The sequence below is a fragment of the Python bivittatus genome, unplaced genomic scaffold (assembly GCF_059951505.1).
Source record: "Python bivittatus isolate LINGU-HERP-01145 unplaced genomic scaffold, Pbiv_v1 ctg000190_np1212, whole genome shotgun sequence".
Lineage (NCBI taxonomy): Eukaryota > Metazoa > Chordata > Lepidosauria > Squamata > Pythonidae > Python > Python bivittatus.
In genome coordinates, this window is record NW_028277042.1 from 18659339 (window position 1) to 18684768 (window position 25430).

Here is a 25430-nt window from a genome sequence, read left to right on the forward strand (position 1 = left end):
CATAATTACATTAATATTAATATTGTTAATATTAGTAGACTTCACTAGCAGAAAGCAATGAGAGATACATAAATAAAAGTTCTGCTGCTTCCTCACTGAATCTGGTCAGTTTGATTCGATCCTGATCCGCCTGTCTCAAACTTTCTTCTCCTTCCCACAATGGTACCTCCATATTCTGACTTCAAGGCAGTCCGTATATCACAGCCCTTCCAGGAGCGCCAGCTCTTAAAGGATGCTGTTAAACAAATGCTCATGTTCGGTATATGCTACACTGACATGCTATTTCTACAAATGAGAGTAGACATAACTCATTCCAAGTAACCTTAGCACATGAATACTTTCTTAAATCCAAGCACCTATAAAATTCCCTGGGGTGAGGAACTGGAGGAGGGGTGGAGAGAGAGTGGGTGAGGTTAAATGCTGGAATTGCTAAAATCTGACCAGGCCATAAATCTCCACTTCAGCTCATGTTTTATAAGAATATTCAATGGGAAAGTAATTCCCATGTACAATTGCTTTCCCTTTATAAGTCATTTCTGACTGATTGCTGTCATACCTGAGATTTTAGCTCCTTTCTCTGTGGCTTCAGTCGTATTTTAACATTTCACACAGTTGCAGGGGAATTTTCTATGTTTAAACCCAGGAAGTGAGTCCAGAGATTGTAACGTGCTAGAAATATTCAACATTCAAGATGTGGGCAGAGCCAAATGCTTTTACATAGATAATGTCATCCATGGAAAAAATAATTCTAAACATACTGCTGGAAATAGAACTGTTAGGAGACACTAAGGTTAGGACTGGGAACCTTAGCTTCTATTTGTGGTTGCTCCATATGGCAAGTTATGAGAACTGCAGTTTGGGACATCTTCCTTTTCGGTGAAAGGGAATATTTTGTGAGTGTGAGTACCCCTGACAGCAGTTTTATAACTTTAACAGAAAGAAGGTTGAAGGAAACACAAGGAGAATATCTCTCTACTAGATCAACCTGACCTTTTGATTGTGCTGGGAGAACTTCCCCCATTTTCAAAAGATTAGGAAGGTGGAGCGCAGAAGTGTTTTTCTGTTTAGCTGTTATTTCGCCTCAGCAATAAATGTTTTTTGACTTGGTGTGATGCTAAGCATTCTCTCAACCTGATTAGTACTGCATGGATCAAGTCTATCAGCTGTTTACTGCTCAGTCTTCACAAGAGGAATGTTTCTTTTGTGCTAATCCACGCTGGTCATCAAACGAGAAAACGATTCTCCCATTTTTTTTTTCCAGTTTCTAATAGCTGAAGCTAAGAAGTTCAGTTTAATTAAAGTTTAATTTATGGAAATTAAAAGAATTTGTTTGGATTTGAGGACAAACTTTAGATCATCTACTAGATGAAATTTGTGGATCAGAACCTAGCCGTCCATTGTATCTCTAATTGATCTGTCAGTGGTGCTGTGAGCTTTACTACTGGCATCTTTTAGAATTTATTGGACAGGAAAAAACTACTAGAAAAAGAATATGTGAAGCTATAAATTCAGAGTTACACTGGCTTGACCAAAGTCTCTAAGATAAATGCATTCTGAAAGGGCAGACTGAACCTTAAAATGTCTTGCTTTGAATAGCCATGTGTATTGGGAGAAACAGAATTTTTGAAATTATAGGAAAATTTGGCCCTGCAGCTCATTAATTCTCACTAAACAGACTACCGACTGAGTGAAGCCTCCAAGTTTAACAACAGCCATAAGTTAATATTTGCAGCTGCAATTCAAACGTACTTGATTGAAGACATAATAGATCTTTCTTCTTATATTTGTTTTGGCTTCCCTGGGGCTTGTTTTTCTTTAAACTACAAATTGACAGTCAAACATGTAATTAGTTGTGATGAGTGTCACAGCCAGTCATTTCCCCTTCACCATGCCACTTCTCCAAAAGTTGATTTATTTTGATCACAATGAATTAGACATGCTTTTCATAATCCTTGAGGGAGTCTCGTTTTCTTCTCCTTCCCACTGCATTCACCCAATCATCAAATTAAGAAGCGATGGTGGCGTATCAATAACTGTTTCCTGTTTCCATGGATATGATTCATTTAGTTGATAGATTTATATCATGCCTTTAATCTGAGCACTTTCTCCTCTACCAACAGCCCTGTGCAGTAAATGAGGTTAGAGAGAGGGAGTGAGTTGTCCACATCAGCCAGTGAAGTTCATCCTAATCTCAATGTCACCACACTGGATGTCCAATGATGTAAAAGAAAAACGAATCTCTAAAGAGGTCTAGTTTCTCATAATCTGGTACGACTAGTAAATTGCCATATATTTACTACACCTTTACAAGTTAATTTGTTTTAGCACTGTTTTAGTTCTGCATAGTAAAGCAACAAAAAAACTAAAAAAAAAAAGTAGGGGGGGGAATTGTCTGCAAATATGTAGCAAGGTGATGATGGGTCTACTAATTGTGTTGATCTAGTAATGTGATACCACACACACACTCATTGTGATGTAATAATTTTTTAGGCTTCAGCAGCCCCTGCATTTGATTAATGCCTGGAATAGAAGCATTTATAAAATGACACAAAATTAGAAGTAGGCAGTTTATGAGCCTTGGGAAATGAATCTTTTAAGAAGAATAAAATGGAATAATGATGGAATAATGCCAGGGATCTTCTGTTTAATATACTTGGATGAATTCTCGGCTATAGAGCCTTTTGTAATATGAATGTGGGTACACAGCATGCTTTGATATTGCAAAAGCTCTTTTCATTCATTTCCTTTGGCTGGGCAAACGAGCGGCAATAACTAGGCTGCTGTTTCACAGTTTTGGCAACACAAGATGGCAAACACAAGATATGGAGACTTTGATTCTCAGACTTTCTATTGCTGAAAATTCCAGGAGTTGAATTCTAGGGGTTACCAAGATTGGAGACACTAATTTAGCGATAGAAGTGAACATGTGTAGCTCGGGGGTTGAACTGTAGAGTCCTTGGGGTTCTCTGAGCTTGGTTGTTTTCTTGCAAACATTTTGTTACCTGGCTAGGTAACATCTTCAGTGCTAGCTAGAAGATGCTACCTAGCTGGGTAACAAAATGTTTGCAAGAAAACAACCAAGCTCAGAGAACCCCAAGGACTCCACACTAATTTAGCTCTTATCACTGCCCAGCAAAGATTAGCTGAACCTGAGAATGAGAATGGACTTTGTAATTTGTTTAGTCCCATTGCAACTTTCCCTGTTGAACTCCATAGACCAGTATAGCAATATTATACAATCTAAAGTTTTGGGGCTATATGTGGCCCCCCATCACCTTGTCTGCCACCACCACATCCCCTCCAGAAACTTCTGCCAAACTATAGTTTATAATGTGGGAAAGGGAGAAATGATTAAATACTAGGGAATGATTCCATTAACTCTGTTGGATTAACTTATTTTTTTAATATATTTTTATTAAGAATTTTGATTACGATAGTAAAAACTAATACAAACTAAACTTAGAGAAAGAGAAGAGGAAAAAGAATAAAAAGTGCAGGAAAAAAGAAAAAGAAAGAAGAAAAAGAAAAGAAAGAATATAATAAAGAAAAAGAAATGTGTAAAGAAATTATTTTCAACCTTCATCTTAACCAATTTAATAACTCTTCACCCCTTATAACGTTAAAAAGATAACTCTTCATTCCATATCCCATCCCTTATCTATAAGCAAATCCATAAAGCATCAACTTTTCAATCCTGGTGTCAGCAAAAAGTCCATAAAGGGTTGCCAGAACATTGGGAAAAAAAAACTTATTTTAACCTTGATTTCTGTAGGATTTGATTTCTGTTCAATTCTTCTTTAACCCATCATACAGATTTCTTCAAGGCTTTAACAAGCCTCTTTTCTAGATCCAATAAGAAAACATTTTCCAGGTCATTCTCTTGGTTTATCATTTGTATTTCCCTTTATTTTTTTAAAACTTCAGCCAGTTTCTTTTGTATATCCTGTAAAATGTCCTCTTCCAAATCATTCTCTTGGCCTGTCATTTGCAGTTCCACTTTCTGTACTTTATCTTTTCAGATAAAATTTGTTCTATATCGTCATTCCTTCATTAACATCTTTTAGACACAGTCAATCCATAGAAGCAGACATCATTACTGACAGTGGTGATATTGTGGTTACTAGCTTCTGGCTCCATTCTTCAAAGATCTCCTTCAGTGTTTCCAGTGATATAATCTTTTGTGTCATTTGTAAATCCCTGTATTAACTGACATCAGGCATGTATTTTTTTTTCTTCTGCTTAAAATCTTTGGACCCCTCTAGTGTCCAGTTTCTAAAATCATCACTTATCTTCTGTTATGACTTGCAATAACCAGGATAGCCAAAATAAGTCTGTTTCCCACAGAAGTTGTTTATTTTTGTATACTTAATTCCAAAATCTTATAGTAAAAGTCAATATTCCAAATTTATCTGGACCCTTAATCTGTTTATAACTTTCTTAGATCAAAGTCTTATTTAGTATTTTGCTGTTTATTTCAAATGCTTAAGATCAAATTATAAAGTCTTAAGCTTATAATTAATTTTTTTTTTGTTCAGAGTTGAAGATAAACTCAGCTGATGAAGTCTTTTCAAACTTATCATTCCAAAGGTCTCTAATAGCTTTAAGATGGTTAAATAGGCAATTTCTGAAAATGATTACAAAGTGAGGCTTGCAAAATTAGTCTCCTTTAAAAGGTCCGCCATGGTTATAAGCAAGGTGGCTGATCCTGTTGTTTCCCAGTACCCAAACCCATGGAAAACCGTTGTCCACTTGAGCATATATGGGCGATCTCCCATCCTCTCATCCGTAGAGGATTCTAGGAACCGGTCTACTCACCAGTTCCTTGGTCTTTGCTGCAGTCATTGGCTCCACTTTCATGGAGAAGTCTTCAGTTTGCCATACCTCCCCAGAAGTCTGTTTGATTAACTTACTTTTAATGAAAATTAAATTAAATCTAATTTAATTTTTGTTCTCCACACCTGCTTTGTGGAGTGTAGCCCAAAGCATATCACTCAAGATCAACTGTGGTCCTTGTCTGAAGAAAAGTTGTAGCTGTAGATTTGTTTGGTTTGCATTGTCAGGGGAACTAAATTTCTTGTGCATTTTTAAACAAATTGGTAGCCCAAAATTCAGCCATCCCTTACACTTCTCTTCTCTTTTCTTTGCTTTTTGTTTCACTTTTCCTTTTGTTTCTGATGCTGTTCACCAGTTAGAAAATGATTTTATTAGAGTACAGCTCTGTTTATGAAAATGACACAGGTTTGCAAAAATGTGCATGTTAAATAAAATGGCATGTGCAAATGTTCATATGCCATTTTATTTAACATGCAAATGTTCATATTAGAAACAGCATGCACAATAAATGTGAATTTTTGCTACTGCCCCAAGTGGTCTTCCATCCAATTACTAATCTGGCCCAACCCTGCTTAGCTTCTGAGCCCAATCAAAGTCAACTAGATGTTGAAACTTAAGACCAAAACTGCCTGATTATTAGAGAGGCTACAAAAAGTTTTAAAAGCCTCATGTTCATAAAAATATTACTATCTGTTTAAGAGAGGAGGAGAAGAAGGGGAAGAGAGTACTTCGCTACTTACTTTTGCTGCAGAATTGCTTACATTACTTGTATGAAAATTGAATTAAACAATTGATTGGGTAATTGACTAAACCTTACATTGTTCATCAGCAGAGATTTATTTAATTAGATCACAGTTCTATTCACAACTTAGTACTAATTCTACTGTGCTACATAACAACAACACATTTATTTATTTATTTGTCACATTTATATAGTTGCCCATCTCACACAAAGCAACTCTGTGTGAGTTAACAATTAAATAAAACAACAAATAGATTAAAAACAATCATTATAAAAAGAGAAAAAGTAATTATTAAAATGAAAATATTTTCAAACATTTAAAAATATACAAACTCCCCGGAGAGAGCAGAACATCAATCACAGTGAAGCCATCTAAGAACACCTCCGGTTCCCAAAGACTGTGAGAGTTGAATATATGGTTGAGAAGTGAAGCAATTTCCCAAGTTCAGTTTCAAAAGCACATCACATTCTGGGATTCAGGCCAATTTCATAATCCAACAGTGGTTTGGACTTCCACGGGTAAACCTTGCCTTGATGTTCCTGAACAGTTCCTGATTCATTCTTATAGAACTCACAAAGGGACATTTCCTGGCTATGTTTCCAAAAAACAAAGAAGGTCAATTCCAATTTTTTCTACTGAGGCCTTCTTGAAAACAAATATGCTAGTGGGTAGTGACAGATTTTTGCAGGAGATCAGCCTGCCACTCTGGGGTTTTTACTAAAATATTAAAACAAAACAAAGATGAAATCAAGTGAACAGGGGACTTGATGGGCCCCATGAGAACAGAGGCATTTACAGCTAGCCCCATTGCTACCAGAATGACAAAACCAGTGTCTGTGGGGTCACACTGCAAGTTTCATCCCTTATGTCCTTGTGTGTAACATCACAAATACAAAAGGGTTGGAATTTAAGTTGCAACACTGCAATGCATATTTTGTTACTTGGCCCTTCCTGGGGTGCCCATTTATGGAAATCCATGTGGCCCATTTTGCTCCAGAGCTTAGCTGCGAATCCTAAAATCAAGTTGAAAGGAGGCACGGAGTCCAATGTTCACTGGGTGTGGGAATCCACATTACAGCATTCCTGACAGTTGGTGCTACTTTATCTACCTGTATCCAGGAATTTTAACCCTCAGTAAAAGGGATTTTAAGCCTCTGTAAAATAGTCCACTGTTGTTGGCTAATCAATAGTGGTTTTTCCATGTCAAAATATTGCTTGATTTATTTTTTTGGGTCAAATGATGAGCCAAATGAGTAAAGTACACAAATTAGAATGATGGGGAAAGGAAATAGTGTTGGTACAGAGCATATAAAAAGTGTATCTGCTGGTGCAGGTTGCAATTTGCAGTGAACAAACCATGGATACTCTCAGATCCTGGTTACATTTCTCAAGAGTGCAACTCTGCCTGAAATGGCAATTGAAGCAAAAGCTTAAGAATCTAATTTTTCAAGGTTAGTGCAAGAAGAAAAAAAGAACCTTCAGGAAAGGAGATATAAGATCAACTATTGCACTGATGATGTTACCTAGTTGGGTAATGAAACATCTGCGAGCAAACAACCGAGCACCGAGAGCACCAATAAACTAGGTTGGGAAGAAAGATGTTTATTTTAACATCCATAAGTTTGTGAAATGAGGAAGTAGTTCAGAATTTGGACTGAGCCCTCAGCATTCTTGTCAATTGTTGGCTGGTTGGTTTTTGGCTGGTGTGTCCCTCACCGTTGGAAGTCAATAAAAGGAAGCATGCAAAACTCTTCCCAGGTTTTGGAGACCTAGATCACATTACCTAGTTTAAAAACAGAATTAATGGCATAGAAATCTGGGTTTTTGTTTGTCGTGTTTTGTTTTTAAACTGTTGACACATAGTTTTCAGCAACCTTCGTTCTTTTGTGTCTCTCCCATTTTTAGGCAGTGTTTTATTGATGCTCAGTAGTGCATCTGGATGTTGGCAAAAAAAAAAAAAAAAGTATTGCACAGAATCATCTGTGCAATTTTACCTTTGCTTAAAACAAAATGGCATAAATGTTTTATCAATGCCTGGAGAGGGTGAGTGGGGAAAGGTGCAAAGGGAATGGAGAAGCTGCCATTAAATGAGGATTCAAGAGGAAAATTCGGTAATGCAGAACAAAAAGAAGAGAAGTAGAAGAAAGAAACCTTCTCATCCACATTTGATTTTGCAAACACTCTCTGTACAACAAACCTATGCTAAGCTTTCTGGCAGATGTCTAGCCAGAACCTAATTTCAGAAGTTTGACTGCAGGTGAAGGAAAGATAAGTACAGATTGAAATGCAAGTGAGAGAAGCTACTCAAGCAAATTGGACTGCTAGATCTGGAAAAGTATGAGTGGCCTCAGGACTTCAGGGTTAATAATCCCCTGCTTTTTCTAATTACAACTTGCTCACAGCGGGGGAGATAACTAGGCTGTAGAAGAATATGCTTAATGAGGTGGGCATGGAAAATTCATTAAAGGCTTCTAATTGAATTTACAGTCATATGGTTAACTGAGGATAAGTTCTCCACCAGGAAATTTTGGATGATAAGTTCTGCTAAATGCCCTATCCATTCCTTGCAAGGGAATAACCATCCATATATCCCCTTGATGAGATCCTAAGAACAATCCTTCAGTTGGTTTGGAGAGTAGGATGGGCCATTTAGAATAAAAAATAGTGACTTGGGTATGCTATAATAAACAAGGGATCCTTTGGGTTTCTTTAAGTGCCCCTTTATATAATTAAACATTCAAAAATCCCATCATTAGTGTATCTTGTACAGCTGCAATCAAGGGTGGTTTAAGTTGGAGACATTAGAAAAAAAATCTAACGTATAATGTCTATATAGTTAGGTGAAAAAATGATAATGAAATGATACAACTGAGAATGGTTTTAGTTCTGAGACATCTCATTTTCTCTTCTCTTAATCCTCCAAATTTTATTTTCTAAACAAGAAGCCATGGACCCTACAAACACGATGCAAAATGGAAAGCAATAAATTGCCTAATCCGCTTTAATACTTTTTGCTGGAAATAAAATTTGATCTCCTCCTCTTTCTCCAGGAAGCACTGTCATGCGTGTGACAGCATTTGATGCTGACGATCCCTCTACAGATAATGCTGTGCTGAGATACAACATTCTTAAGCAGACTCCAGACAAGCCATCCCCAAACATGTTCTACATAGACCCAGAGAAAGGAGACATCGTCACGGTTGTATCTCCAGCCATGTTGGACCGCGAAGTAAGTTGCAAGTGGTTTCTGTTATCTGTCAACAAAATAGACTCAGACAATGCTATGCTTATTGTTGGCTACCTATTTTTCAACTTGTCATCTTATCTGGAACTTAATAGGCCATTGGTTGATGTAATCTTTGGATGGCTTGTTTAGAAAAATATTATGTTGTACCAATAGAAGGAAAAAAGCTTTTAGATATATTTTTATTTTTTTTTATTTATCAAATTTGTCACCGCTCATCTCGTTGAAACAACTCTAGTTGAATAGTATCACATTTTTCTAATAGATCTCCTAGTGATTTGTGGCAGATCAGCAAGTGTTTCTTATTCTAAAATAGAGATGTTTTTTCTCTCTCTATTCCTCTCTCCATGAAGGATACAGTTGTTAGAGTGTGGAATGAACTTAGAATATATTTTATCTGCAGCTGTGATGGCCAAAGAAACTAGCTGAGCCTCAAGAAACAAATAAGTTGAAGTGAGTGATTCTGCAGTCCTACATGTGCCTCTTCTAAAGACCATCAAGATCATTGGGGCTTACCCACAAATAGTTTTACTATAGAAATGCAGCCAGAGAGAGCAAAATAAGCATTAGCTCCTGTCCTCCAAAGCAGCAACCTCAGTTTCTAATAAATGCATTCATTCAAGGATCTATTTCTAAAGTTCCTTTAGCCATCGCTTCAGATGAAGATGTTTACGGTACCATTCTACTTAATTTAACCTAAAGAAATGAAGCAAATTGTAAAAGTAAGATATTAGGGCTATGTAGCACTTTGGACTTGAAGGCAAATCCCCTGGGCCTGAAAATGTACCCCCTCCTTAACCAAACATGTCTTTTCCTGGGATGTTTCTGGAAGGAAACCTGGAGAAAACTTCTAAAGAGGAGATATTGAGATATATGGCATCCATTAGCTTATTTCCTCTTTGAACAAGGCCATAAATGAATGTTTTAGTGTTTCTTATTTGTGATGAAAAGCTCTCGTAAGATACAGGTTTCTTTTTCCTCCGTGGCAATTTGAGTCCTACCTTTTATCAGCTAATTTATCAAAGCATATGAAAGTAGCCCTGAGTCCAAAGAGAGAGGGTGAAAACTTGTCCATCACTCCTAGATTTATTTTTTTTAAATGGCTGCTTTCTCCAGAAGTATCATATCCTTCCCAAGCACTTTCTAAAATACTTTTGGATGTTTGTTGTCATTTGCACAACAGCTGTGGAGCATTTGATCAGAAGGAAAACTCCCAAGTTAGGAAGATTGTTTGCACCTGGTTGTGAACTGTCCTTTGACACCCTCCTGCAGAACTGTGGAACCACTGATGCTCTGGATGATCTCGTTTGATAATTTGCAAGGAAAGGAGATCACATCAAGGCAGAACAGAGAGCAAAAAAGATCCATATAGGTCTCCACTGAAATAACAGCTGATAGGGAGCAACAGTGGGAAAGGTCACTTGACCTCTCCACTCTCACCAAGTTCCTAACTGCATCATGATTGCTGGCCTAGACTGACTCTTGGTTAGATCCAAGGTTCTTATATTTGTCATTGAGGGCTAGCATTCTAGCTTTTTATCCACCAGTATTCCCATTTGTACATCTCTTCAAGGCAAATCTCTTCATTTCTCCTTGGGTTACCCCTCTCTATCAATTCCTTTCCTATCACCATTTCCAAAGGCCACCATTATGAACAACTCTAGGAAGGAAAGATCACTGTGAGGTGATTGTCTCTCTACCTTCCCCATATGAAAATTAATTTCAGACAGCGATCCTTTTTCTTGCACTAAATCCACATTCCTGAATTGACTAGGAACTTCACTAGGATGATTTCAAAGAGTCCCTTCCTATTATAGGCATATGCAGAAAGTGCCATAATCAGCCAGAGTTACTATACTTGCATACACATCTGTCAATGTTTGCATGTTGCTCATGAAATCTAACTGTGTAATGGAGAAATTGATGATATCCTAAAGGATGTGATTAGAGAAGGGTAACCTCTTAATTCTCAGTCCTGTATCCCACCATGTGCAGAATTTAATCTTGCCAAGAAACAGTGTGATAATAGTTAAATGTTCTTTTTCATGTCTGGATATTGTTCTGAAGATCCATTTCTATCCTCCTCTTGCACAAACCATGTTTTGTTTTATTTATGGATTTTCTGCTGAATTTTTTTTTTTTAAATGCATACTCTTCAGAGCATACTCCAGTAATTTACAAGAACAATCATTTTTATTGCAGTACAGCACATATGTACATTTAAGGGGGGGGGGAGCTTTGCATGCATTTTACCTACCCCTTGGAGCTCAGCAACTTTGAAGGTGTCAGAAATAAAGACTTAAGAGAGATAGCAGGAAATTACGATGTTGAACTTTCATTAGAGGACACAAATATATAACAGGGTGATTCATGATTTTTAAGTGCACTTATATGATTTTAAAGACCTAAAGTTTGATCACTGTAAATAATTTGATTTCTTTTAAGTCCACCATGCAAAATGTTGCTTTGTTTTCATTTAGTAGGGGGAAATCTTGTTTTTAAGTCAATGTAAATGAAAAGAAGTTAACATATATAAAAGAAGATAATGCACTTAGACATAAAGTTTTAAGATCATCTCAGTCATTCTGCTTAGCAAGAACGTTAACCATTCCAACTATTTGTAATTCCAACAAAGTATTAATGGGAACTGTATTTTGTGTGCAAGGAATCGCTCTTTTTCCATTAAATAGCAGCTTACATTCTCTAATCATTATGTGATTTGCTTTTTCACCTCAGTCAAGATTGAAGTGTATCTAATGATAAATACTGCAGGCCTGTTTAAGTCAAAATTTCTTTCTTTATTTTAAAAGGACATCACTTTAAGGGACTTGGCGTTCATTCTGTTATCAATGTTCTGTTGCCCTCCAAATGGTTCAGCCCACTACTTTGTTTTTTCAGATGCTCAGAAGAAAGACTATTTAGGAAAAAGACAAGGGAAAGACAGAGATGCAGTTCTTCCAACAGAGGAAATATATATATATATATATATATATATATATATATATATGTATGTATGTATGTATGTATGTATGTATGTATGAATGATTGATTTGTCTCCTTAGAGACAAACTTATCCAATAAGATAGGGTAGAAAAAGGAAGTCCCCCCAAGGATTTGCTTTGACCAGAATCTAAGCGGACAAAGTTGCAGACAAACTCCCAAAGAGATGCAACTCAGTTTTAGCTCTATCTTGAACTCAGCTTCTTTGACCCCACCCCCTCCCCCAAAAATAACTATCTTAAAAAGTATGTATGTTGCTTAGTTTTGGGCCCTTTGGTTAAAATATCCATAAGAAATGGAAAATGTAGGTATGATAGGTGGTCAACCACAAAGTCATCCAGAGAGCTTTATGGCCAGATGGGGATATGAACCCAATCTTCCTGAGATACTTCAGGGACTACTAGCTTACAACCAGCTAGGAACTGAGGTAAGAAGCTTTTTCCCATGTTTATCCACCCACAGTCAGTGGACAAAGCCTTACAGCTGTCCCATTTTTATAGCGAGGAAGTCATTTTTATTCCTATAAAGTTGGTGTTCAAACCCGATGTATGACTAATAAGGCAGTTACGTATTGTGCCTAATTATGCTCTTTAAATGTTAAGTTAGTGCAATTAAAACAGAGCGAAATATTGACAGACATCTGTGACATAAATGCCATTGCTTTGAAAAGAGCTAGCTGTAGATAAATTGTTGAATTATACCCTAAAGAATGGGGGGGGGGGGAAATCTCCAGGATGTCAATCAAGCCTCCCTTTAATTCTCACTTGGATCTCACTCTGTGTCTTCAAAATGCATTGAGTCAGCTGGAGAATCATTTATAAAACATGAACGTCGAGCTTTTGCCGACTAGAGTGTTTTCTGCCATTATGGGAAAAAGAACAAACAAATAGCTTTGGAATCCTGATTAAAATATTGCTGTGAAATTGGGAAGGAACTATGAAAACTACCACCACCACATTTTTACCCTTGTTCTATGTTTGGGAGCACTGCGGCAATACTCCAAGTCCAGTTTTCTCAGTTTAAGAATGTTAAATGTAAATAAGTGCAAAAGCTTGGTTTCATTGAGCATTTCCCTCCCTCTATGTTAGATTCATACAGGACATTTCTGAAGACCTCAGCAGGACATTAAAGTTTTCCCTTGCTTTCATCCTCCAAATGATCCCCCATCAATTCACTCCCTGCTTCTATATTTAAAAAGCCTGGCAGGTTAGAGAAAAATGTGCATTTCGTATCAGATGTAGATTGGGTTCCCTCTTTGTGTAAACCATAGTTTGTTGACTAAGCCCACATCTAATGGGTTATGTACTGAGTTTGTATATCATGCTATGCCATCACTGTCATTTACAAACCATAATAGCTGCTCCATGCAACACACTCACCCAAAATTAAGCTACTATGGCTTAACAGTTGCATACTACGGCTTATCAGTTGCATAAACCCAGTCATATTGGCCCTGCACTTTCTAAACAGAGTAAAAGCAGCTGTTCTTACAATAAATCTACCAAATCTGCTTATGAACATAGTCTTTGGGTTGGTTATGAGGACTAACATTAATGTATCTGGTTCAGGGAGTGCTGTAGGGTCATATGAGTATCCAAGACATAGGATGTGTAGGAGGAGAGCCACAGGATCGTTGCTGTCAGCCAGAAGTGCAATGAACACTGTTGGGATGATTTGACTGGAGGAATTCAGACATCTAGGCATTAAAGACTGCAGCTATGTAAAACTGTCTCCAACTTCCTCTTGGACCAGAGCCTTAATAATTGAGTTCTTATTTGTGTCTAGGAGTTTCCAGTCTAGCACTGAGTTTACATCTAATGGGGTATGTTAACAGAACAATAGAGACCAAACATCTCTTTGCGTTTCTTCATGGCTTTTTGAGAAATGGTCTGGAAGCACTTTGGTCATGGACATCTTGTCATCTGAGCTTTATATAGAGCTAATTTCTATATGGCCAGACATTGTTTTGGTGGATTTGAAGGAGAATTTTGATCTCCCAGGTTGGATAGCAACTAATTTCTGAATAGTGCCTGGTTGTTAACATGACAGGATTGGGGACTGAAAGCTGGAATTCTGGGACCATGATCCACTGTAATTCCAGCTTTTTCACTTGGCCTAGATACCATTTCTGGAAAGAAATGCTATGGAAACATGGGAATTTGCTTATCTATTCATTTACTTATTTTCAGAACTATGGATCTACAGTTAGTTGAGCACTATCTGATGAACCTCATTTTCATTAGGAGCATCGTCCTCTGGTGACCCCTTCACCCAGAAACCTTTAAAACCAAAAGAGCTATTTGAGCTAATCCCTCTCATTTAATTTAAAACTTCTTTCTTTTTGGAATTCCTTTTTTGTTGTCGAACACAATTATTGATTCACGCTTCATTCAGAAAAAAAGCCTCGGAGGGTCAAAATAATTTTCTACCAAGAACACACTATAGTTCAGCTAAAAGAAAGAAGGCTTTTTTTGAAAAAAAGAAGAAAGAAAAAAACAACTGGTTGTATATCACTATAATAAACAACTGCCATGTATGTTTAAAACTGCCATTCCAATATTTTAATTATGTCATCTTCAAATAACTTCTCCTCAAAAGAAAGCTGAAGTGACAGCTTGGGGTCTGAAGAAAATGAAACATGACGTAGCTCATTTTCTTTCCCTCTTAGAGCTAAAATTTAATTTTCTTCATCTTGACAAGAAAGTATTTTAATTAGAAATTACTTTTGACTCTGCCCTTCCTCCCCATTTCAACCCTGACACACACAACACAGCAAGACTTTGCATTGTTCCAGGGAGCACATGTGTATTATCCTGTCTAAAAAGATGGTCCAGAACTAGACATATTGTCCAAAACTTCGTCTATTACTATGGCGAGGTAAGGCAGTAAACAACTCATACCAGAGATAAATTGTCCAGATTGAAGAGCAATCAGTGCATCTAAAACTGGGGTTAGTTCACCAACTTTGGGGGGCCACTGAGCAAAATTTGGAGCTCTGTGATTATGTTGTGGTCACCTGCACACAATAACCCACATTTGGAAAGCTCACAGACGTGTCCAGAAGAGAGAGAATATTGCTTGCCAGTAGCTAAAACTTAAAGTATTCAAGAGTAGCAATCACAGATGCCCCAATCCTTCATGAATTGATCCAATCACCATTTCAACCATTTAATTGTCGTTCATCACCATATCTACTGGCAGCAAATTCCGTTACCTAACTATACGTGTGACCTTCCTAGGCTATAGTCATTCTTCGCTCTTAAGAGAGGGAAAATAAGTAATGTCCACATGCTTTTACAACACATCTATCCACCGCCCCACATCCCATTGATCTTAGCCTAATCCTTTAAGATGACCTTTAAAATGTAGGAATTCATTTACCCCTTCCCCTTTTCTCATTTGAGCAAAGGAAAAGAAAAAAAATTGGAAACCTGCTTCTCATTTCGGAACTCTTTGTGATCATACGCATATTAGGGGGAGATGGGCGGGGATAAATGTAATTAATAAATAAATAAATATTTAAATCTGGGTTGAAATTTGCATGTTTTTTTTTTTTTTCTGAAGGAGCACCACCTTTTTAACTTGAAGCAGTGATACATGGAGAGCGGAAGGTGATTGCCTTATAGGGCATCTGTCAGAAATTTTATGAGCACCTCAATGCCAAAAGGACTTCTACATCTGAGGAGGAGTCGGTCGATTCAATTAAACAGGCTTTCAGCAAAGGGATGAGAGAGTGGGCAGGGAACATGTTCAGTTTAATTTAGGAGGGGGCATAATTATTTTAAAATGAAGTAAACATTTCAAGCTTTTCAAATCAGCGGGATTTCCTTCCTCCCAGTCTGTTAAACTTGGCCACCTGCCTTCCAGACAGAAATGCTATCAGTTATGGAATGCTAAGTACTATGTCCCAAAAATGTTCAGGAGGAATGTTTCAGTTTCTTCTCTGAAGGTAGCATTTCTGTTGAAGGTCCAGTAAAAACAAAAGAAAGAAAAGTATTGTTGCTCTGGGGTGTACGGGGGGTTCTGAAGACCAACCTTGACCTGTAAGGGGCTTGTCAGAGGCTGCATTCCCAAAAGTAGGTGGGTCCAGGACACAAACTAAATTTGGTTGAACTGAGTGTAGATGTAAGTTTTAGATGTCATCTGAAGTAACATTAAAACAGATTAAATGAATTCCTGTAAGAGTTAATTATCCCCCCTCTGTGTCGTCACATTAACAATGTCATGTTTTGGAAGGCTGCACTCAAGTTTGAGGGATGGAAAAATGTGTTCTTATTAAATCAATATACAATGCAGAGTGGGAAAATGCTTTCTTGCAGGAACTATGTAACCTTGCCAAGTTGCCTATCTAGGCAAAAATGGGAGAATAGATGGAGGTGGCTTGATTAGTTATTAGCACACAGAGCAAAGACAAATAAGGATTCATATTCTCCATCTCCAAGGAAATGATGTCATTTTTGTAGTTTTTCTTGCTCAGTCCCAGACGCAATGCCAAAATGGATTTAGGCATTTATGTTTGGGCTATAAATGCTATTTTGGGGGAAGAATAATAGAATCCTAGGTTTGGAATGGAGATCTTCTAATGCAACTCCTGCCCAGGGCAGGAATCCTTAGACCATCCTAGGCAAATGGTTGTCCAATCTTTGCTTGAAAATATCCAGTGATGGGGCCTTCATGATTCCAGGAGCCACTGCTTCATAGCTCTCATGCTCAGGAAATTCCTCTGATTTCTACTTTGGATCTCTCTTCCACCCATTGATTCTTGTCTTACCCTTAGGCCCCACAGAGAATAAATCCATACCCTCTTCCTTGGGACAGCCCAGAGATGCTCCCCTCTTCTCAGCCAAGCTGCCTATTTTATTTTCCCTTAATCCCATTTCAGGATAGATGAATTATATTTGGAGGGATATTATACTGTTGTAGATAAGCAGGATGGAATCAATATCTACTGTAAATATTGCAGTAAACAGTGGGAACATGAGCGACATGTTTAAGAAGTCAAGCTTTTTGACCCTCTGGCACCTCCCCCAAAGATTGCACCATCTCAAAAAGGATCTTGTGATGCACTGTGAACATGTTTGCCCTGCAAGGTAGTCCAGACAAGAAGCACCACCAGGAGAACTAGCTCTATCTTTATTGTAAGATGACATGAACAGAATCTTGCAAGTCTGAAAGTATTTCTCTCCTCCTCTCCTTTTACTCTCCAGAAAACTAGGGACGGTCCCTTCTGAGACTCTTCCCACGCTCTCCCTTCTTCTTCTGTGGGCTGAGAAACCTTTCACACGCAGGTTGTCCAGTCTGCGTCTCTCCCTCCTGTCTCCCAAGGCCATTCCCATGTACCATTACAGAACAGTATATTAAAACATTTTGTATATCTGCTTTATGAGCAAAATGGCCAAGGCAACCCCCTTTTTTCTTGCTGTTGCCAAATCAAAGCCCTTTTCTCTATCAAGAAAGCGAGGGGAATAGATCAACCGGCTTTGCCTGTAAATAGGAACACTATATAGCTATTGACAGAAGCCGGCATCTGATCGCTGTTTTGAAATGAACAAGGAGAGATATCTGATGAGGAGGAGGAAAATGAAGCAGAGAATATAGGTATTCATTGAAGAACAATAATGAAAATGTGTCAATACGGGAGGGAGAGAAACCAGTAATCATGTACATTGAGGTAGATTCCAAACACCCACAGTAATTTATCTAAGAATTAGGCAAAATGATTGAGAAAGGTGTATTTATACTACCATGCTTGTATACAACAAAGATTTAGCTGCTCTGTAGTTGCTTGCACCAAGGATTATGATACCATCAAACCAAATATTTTGATTACCATCAAACCAGGTTTGCGGGTTTTGTAATGGTACGTGGTTATGAAATGTGAGGTGGAAGGTTGTGGACAAAATGGATTTTGGGAACAAAACAAAAACCTGGTTGGTTGGTTGGTTGTTTTTAAAAATTCATGACCGGTTAAAACATTCTGAAGCAGGAAAGAGTTTTGCCACCATGAAATTTCCCCTTGGGGGAAGAAAAATTTCAAATATGTAAACTGGATAGGTGACACCCATGATTTTTGTTCTGAGATAACTTGAAAAAGAGAATAAAACTGATCTGCAGTAAAAGTACAAATCAATATGAGGGAAATTAAGAGCTGAACAATGTGTTCATTTCAATAAAAAGGCTGCAATTTATCAAGTTTTATAGATAAACAACCCTAGTTGTTTTGTTCAGGCTGCCCAGATGTTTGGATAAAGCATTCTCATTTTAAAACGAATGCAGTCACGAGAAACCTCTCTGTAAAGCTTTTCTATGTATTTTCTTCTTTCCTGCTTTTTAAAAATATTTCTTTTATCTTCTTCAGGAAAAAAAAAAAAGATAAGGGGCAAAACAAATCCATGGCCGTGCCAAGAAAGGAAGGAGAAAAAGCAGCAAATAGTGTGGAATGTTTATTGGGAGGTTTTTCTGTTCTGTGACTTATGCAACTTTTCTGTTTTAGTGTAGAAAATTGCTTTACAAATTGCTCTGGGCATTAAGCTCAAGAAACATGTTTCCAAATTTGTTCCCTCATCTAATACTTCCCCTGGCCCATATCTCTTTACTTTAAAGAATCTTTAAGAAGGAGTTTAGCTGTAGACATTTTGTTTTCTCCCCTTTATTCATAGGAAGAAAGAAAAACTTTCCCATTGCAAGCATTTGTGACAATATGGGGTCTTTGAAGGACATGATAAAGGTTGGTTATATGTCCAAACTCCATGAAGAACTTAAATTCAGATTTTGGATTCAGATTTGAGGGTAGCTTGTAGAGGCCTAAATTAAGTCCCCCCCCCCCCCCAATCATGGTTGCCCTTTCACAAGCCCTATCCTGTTAGACCATCAATTATATAAACTGGCTGCTAATTTATATGCAAAACCTCCCTCTGTTTTGTTAGGCAACAGTCTGATGGCCTAACCTAAGCACCCTTCAAACCTCAAATGATGTGTTTGATTTACTTTTCAGAAATCAATCGTGCCTGGAGAAGAGGTTTCCCAATAGTTTTTCTTCTCAGTTCTCATTTAATTCAGGAAAGAGAATGAAGCTGTGGAATTTCACTCAAAGGAGTTGAACATTTGGGAGAAATGTTGATGGGTGGAGTAGGGTAGTCTTGCATTTATTTAGTTTTAAGGTTTCGGCCCTATAAGGTAGATCAGATCAAGAAACGGGCACCGGGTAGGCCTAAAACTACTTTTTTTGGAATGGCTATAGTAATAAAATCTTGCAAGTCTGAATGTGCTCCCTCCCCTCCCTCTTTTATCTTCCTGAGAATTAGAGGGGTGCCTGTCTGAGATATTTTCATAAACCTCTTTTATTGTATTGGCTTAAGCCATGTTTATCTGTTGATTGCCTTGGTAATGGATCTTTCTTCTCTCCATCAAGGCCATCCTTTATACCCTCCACACACAGTGATCAAGAGCTGTGTCTTTTGTTGGACCAACTTCTCTCCAACAGGTTACAGATTCCCTCGCTTCCTACATTTCCCTAATATTCCAAGAGAAGATAGCGAGAAAGACAATTCACTCATGGGGTCGTTTTAGTAGTTTCATTTCTGCTTATCCTCACGAAGCAGTCTTGCTTCTGAAGAAATGTCAGAGAGTTTCTCTGCCTACAAATGGGGTTGAGAATTTTGAAAAGCCATTTTTTTGTCTTGGTTGAGTGGAAGTGATAAGGGTCTAACTTACATGTTTCCTTTGCATCATTAGAATGCTTAAGGTGACAGTCCAATGAAACCAAAGTAATAACACCCAGTTAAAACATCAGGTTGAACTGGCATTGATTGGTTGTCTATGAAATGTATAACTGCCCCATTCCAATTGGACTCTAGGTGGTTTACAATATCTAGAGGAAAATATCATCATCATAATGCAATAACAGAAAAGGAGAAGACAGCATATCAGTAAACAAAAGCAAAGTCTTACAGCTAAAACCATCACTGTGAGCCCAAACCATTAGTCCGTTTGGCTAAAGAGGAAGATCTGAACACTGAAGGTCTGAAGTGAAAGGCGAACCATCTCCTCAATGAACAAGATCACATCCTATTCATTTCAGGAAATTCAGGAAATTCCCTGGTTCCTGCAACCTGTCAGTCTGATTTGTTTGCAGCTGCCTCAAAATCTTTCCAAACTACAGTTCCCCACTTAAAATGTATTGAGACCAAAGGGATGGGGGAGTTATAAGAATTCCAGCAACTGAATTATTTGCCATATAGAACCTATATACTCTAGACAGATGAGTGCAGAGACTTCTTTCATTTCTTTCTAACTATCTTCCTGAAATGAAATGGGGTGGTGAGTCCTTTCACTGATAATGGAGAAGCTTATAGGTGTCTGTCCATGAAACAATCTTCTGAATCTTTACCAACCTGAGAATGAACCATTACACAGGTATTGTCTGTTCTCAGATCTCCAGGGAATCAAGCAAGGTTCTTTGCTGTCACCTGCTGCCCAATGCTTTTAACTGGAGATGTTAAAGTTTCTAGAGTAGCCATATTTGTCTTTACATAAAAGCCACAGTGAGTTTTATGGCACCTTAAAGACCAATTAATTTATTTTTATGTAAACTTTGGGGGCTCACAGGCCACTTCATCAGTGGCCTGGAATAAAGCCTGTTGTCTCTCACTGAGCAATAGTTCTTCCCTTGTGGAGGGGCCAATTGACTGTGTAGATTTTCATCTTTCTTAAGATGCAGACCACCCTTCCTAAAATACGGGTGCTTAATGCCTTTGTTTAAGCAGTGACAGTTTCACATCTGCAATCTCTCAGTTAGGTTTTGCTACAGCTGTGGTCCCAAGACAGAAGAAGCCGATCTGTCATCTGTAAGACAATGTGTTTAGAAGATATCTCAGCATTTTTCAAGCAAGGAGTCTTCAGATTAATTTATAGAATGAAGGCGTCAGCCCATTTTTAATAAACTCCTCTTAAATCACAGCAAAATCCATTTACAATACATCAGCCCTTTGATCTGTGGCATAATGAGATATTGTGAACGGAAAAGAATTCTTTTGAAGTCTTTAGGTGAGGGATGCAAGCAGTTGTTACATATCCTCTAAAATATGGGTAGGCTGGATAGGTTTGTAGTGCTGTTGAACCTAACAAGCATTTTTCAGTGAGTATTAGATGATGTGGTGATGGGAAGGACTTACAACAGAAGTAGGAACCTTTTGGGGGGGTAGATGGCACATCTGGAGTTTTGAGCTTAGGTTGTGGGAGTTGTCACAAAATTGTGGTCATATTCAAAACATTATGCCATTTTGGGCATGGCCAGTCACAAAACACTCATTGACCAGTTGCTGAGGGATCTCCCCAGCAATCACTTAGCTATCCTTAGATTGTTCTCTGTTACCCTGATTCCCTTTGGCTTCTGAGGGGACAGGTAAACAGCTTTGGGGTATCCATTATGCTTAAGTGCTGGATGGCAGCATTATATATATATATATATATATATATATATATATATATATATATCTATGCTTAAGTGCTGGATGGCAGCATTATATATATATATATATATATATGGCTCTGAGACAGTTTAACATTTTCATCCATGACCTGGATGAAGAGGTAGCAGGACTGTTTATCTAATTTGTTGATGACATAAAATTGGGGGGAAGAACTTATGCTCTGAAGGGAAAAACAGAATTCAAAATATACTGACAGGTTAAAGAGGTGGGCCGACAATTACAAAATGGAATTTCATACAGTCAAAAAACAAAAGAAAGCAAATGCATAGGATTGAGGATATCTGGCTTGGTCCACGTGAAAAAGATCTTGGAGTTGTAATGGATCAGAAGATGAACATGAGGTAACAGTGAGGTATGTCTGCTGAAAAGACAAATGCAATTTAAGGTGCCTCCACAGAAATACAGTTTCCAAACTGAAGGGAGTCAGAGTTGTACTACATTGTGTCTGGAATTGGTCAGGCACCATTTCAATACTATCTACAGTTCTGAGCATCTGACATACAATTAAGAGAAACTGAAACAGTTTTACAGGAGATCAGTAAGGATGATCAGGGATCTAGAAACTAAATCCTATGAAGAAAGCTTGAAGAAACTGGGAATGTTGAATCCCAAGAGAAGAAGAGCAGAGGGATATGATAGTATGTTTGAAGTACCAAAGGGGAGTCCTACAGGAGAAGGCTAAGAATTGTTCTCTTTCATCCCAGAGGGCAGGTCATGGAATAATGGTCTTTGGTACAGATGGACAGATTCCTGTTGTTATTAGCAAATCTTCCTAACAAGGAAGAACAGATGGAGAATGGAACCAGTGATCTAGAAAGATACTGAAACCAATGGAACCAATGGCTTTTGATGTAGGCATTCAAGCAGACACTGGACACCAACTCTAGTGGGGTTCCTTTAATTTGGTTTCCTGCACTATGCTGGGATTGGAGGTCTAAAAGGCCCTTTCTAACTCATGTTTATTACTTATTTAACTCAATCTCTTCTTTAAAAATAAAATAAAATAGGTGGATCAGAATAACTGTAGTATAATCCTACTATATAAAAAAGCCAGGCTACTATTTTGTCTACTCACTGCAGCGAGTAGCAGTCATTCTTCCAGTCCCCAGGGACAGATCTTTGAAATCTTCTGTTACTTGCTATTTTTAAATGGAAATATCAAGGGTGAATTTACGGTTTTCTCTGCATAAATCATTTGCTCCAGTGGAGTTCCCAAACATCCAGGAAGGCATTCCCAGTTTTTGCCATATGTATGAGCTCCCCTTTTCATTTTGCATCATGACATGATCCTCTGTGACCTTCAGAAGACGGTCCATTCCATTCTATATCAGTCTGGCTACTTGAATGAATATTAAACTATGGTGATTAATGAGGAGTCAACACGCTGAAGCCATGTCACTTCTTGAGTTGCTTTGACACCAAGCATCAGATGTCAAGACTTCCTCCCAGAATTTCTAAATCGTGTGGTGCCTTCCAGCCCCACCTGATCGTGCAAATATTTCTAGCAGACACCAGCGGCTGTTAGACTACCTGGCAAATTATTCTCCATTGTCAAGGGAAGAAAAGGTCATATGTCAGTGGTTTTGATAATGAGCTGGAACACAGAAGCTGTGTCTGTGTTTCCTGTAGACTGAAATGGCAGAGGGTTGGAATGAGTGAGAGATCCCATCGCTACCTGCAGATAAATGGCAAAGCAGTGAGGAAGAGGCTTTACCAGATTCATGTAATATTGTCAATACGATCTTGCCCTGGCACAGAACAAACTCATTTACTACATAAAGGACCATCATAATTGTGTTCCCCTTGCTTTCCTTGATGCTTAGTGCTTGGCTTTGCTGGATGTTCTCATTATTTTAACATGGTGTTTCTCTCTGTTTGTGTCTTTGTGTGGTACACGTCTTTCTGCGAAGGTTGCCCTAGGGATCACTCTACCATGAGCCTCAAACAAAAACCCTTTGGATAGCAGCCCAGTGAACTGCACCACTCAGATCTCCCTCTATTCTCTGGAAGCATCAATTGAAACATTTTGTTGGAGTTTCCAAACAGGACATCTGCCTCCGTTTCTACACCCACATCAGGAGGCTATTCACGGAACACTTGCTTATATCACTGTAGGCATCCCAAAATAATGTTTAATAAAATCACCCACGAATTAATGCAAATGCCAAAATCTCAAGATTTTGAGATGTAAGAATCAGACCATTTCATTCCTGAGTTTCCCAAGTTGCTATGAACATTTAAGCTAGAGCTGGGGACAAATGTATCAACTACTACAAAGTCCAATGACAGAAGTTCCCTCATGATGTTTACTCTTGGGATTTAGCAAACCATGGGATTTAGCAAGCCAGGGAGACCTCTGGGGAAGTGATTGCACAGTGAAAGACAGGATATAGTTTTGGCACCTGAAAATGAAATGAGCACAGGAGCACCATTCTCTTGAAGATTCCTCTGAAATTCTCTTCTACGTGAAAGAAATTTGGTAAGCAAATTCTCTTTCAACAAATTAAATGAGAACAATTGGGGGGAAAACAGCAGGATAATTTCTTGCCAAGCACTAATTTTAAGCCACACTTTTAAATTATGTTGATAGAGTTGTCCTCCCTCCCTCTTTCTTTCCTTCCCTGATGAAGGATACTTGCAGAGTAAGGGAATCTACAAATGCTTTCTGCTCCTTTTGTAGAAAAGAATCAAAACGGATATTCTTTAAAGGGAATAAAAATATTGTGCGACTGTTGATAACAGTGAAAGGTATTGCCCTGATAAGACAATCAGTAGATTTTTCACTTGACACTGAATGTTTCCTACGGTCACATATCAAGTTTTATGCTGTATCTATATATTCCTATGGAATCCATCCTGCAGGAAGGAATGTGTTAATAAAGATGGAGTCACTCTATGCATTGAGTCCCGCCTAACACAGCGGCTTTCTCACCAAGTATTTTTTACTTCTACCAAAGGGAAACTCAGATTAACTCTATGCTATTAATATCGAGAACCAGTTTGGTGTAGTGGTTAAGGCATCCACCTAGGAACCAGGAGACTGTGAGTTCTAGTCCCATCTTAGGCACAAAGCCAGTTGGATGACCTTGGGCCAGTCCCTCTCTCTCAGCCCTAGGAAGGAGGCAATGGCAAACCACTTCCGAAAAACCTTGCCAAGAAAACTGCAGGGACTCGTCCAGGCAGTCACCAGGAGTCAACACTGACTCGAAGACACAAAAGCAAAACAAAACTGCTATTAATGGACATTACAACATAGAAATCGATCCAAGCTCTCCTCCAAACTGAATTCTGCATCTTAAATGGCCTCACCATCCTTCTTTATCAGTGGTACTTTATTCAGATCCGAAAAACACTATTATAGTTGAGATTCATTAAGCCTAATTCTCATCTCTTTGAGTTGGGACATCTAAATCTGTCAGCAACAGGCTGGGATTCCTCTAGAAAAAATGATATGAACAATATGTTAGGGCTGTGGAAATCTTCAAAGGAGTAGTTCAATTTGATGAGGATTCAGTTGGCGCAGGCCTTCAAAGCATCATTGTGCAGCTCTTCATTCCTAACTAACAATTCTTCACTTGCATACATGACTAAGCCTACAGAGTGTGATTTGGAAATGTGACCTGCAACGAGGTTATTGAGCTTAGAGAAAAAGAGAGGGGAACTCTGTAATGAATTCTGAATCTGTTTTTCACACTTGAATCTGTCCCAGGATAGTCATGACTGGTTAACTGAAGATACTCCTGTGGATGTATGTTCTGTGTTGTCAGGAGATGGAAATCAGAACAGTAAGATGTTCTTCCACAGATTTTAAAATGTAACAGTAGCTGAATTATATTTAAATATTAAAAAGAGGGTGAAAGGCTAAGTCAATACAATATAAATAAAAATAAATGCAAAATGCAAAATAAATCATTAAATATAAATTACTTGGGATTTTAAAATGAGCACATTGAAAAATTGCTTTTTTCTTTTCTTTAAAGAACAATTCTGCTAGAATATCAGCATGCCAGGAGGAAGAAAACTGCATTCAGAACTTGTCTCCCTCATGTATTATTGAAGGAAGCATGTTTGTCCATCCATCTTTTCCTTTCACCCATCAAGAGAAGGGGTCCTAAATGA

At 38.1% G+C, this 25430-nt stretch overlaps 1 protein-coding gene across 1 annotated transcript in view; it reads left to right on the forward strand.

Annotated features, from left to right (window-relative positions):
• Positions 1-25430, forward strand: part of CDH13 (cadherin 13) — a 465553-nt gene that overhangs the window by 331428 nt on the left and 108695 nt on the right. The window contains exon 7 of the mRNA XM_088136165.1: positions 8627-8805. Within this exon, the coding sequence (XP_087992291.1) occupies positions 8627-8805 (179 nt within the window). The remainder of the gene's footprint in view (positions 1-8626; positions 8806-25430) is intronic.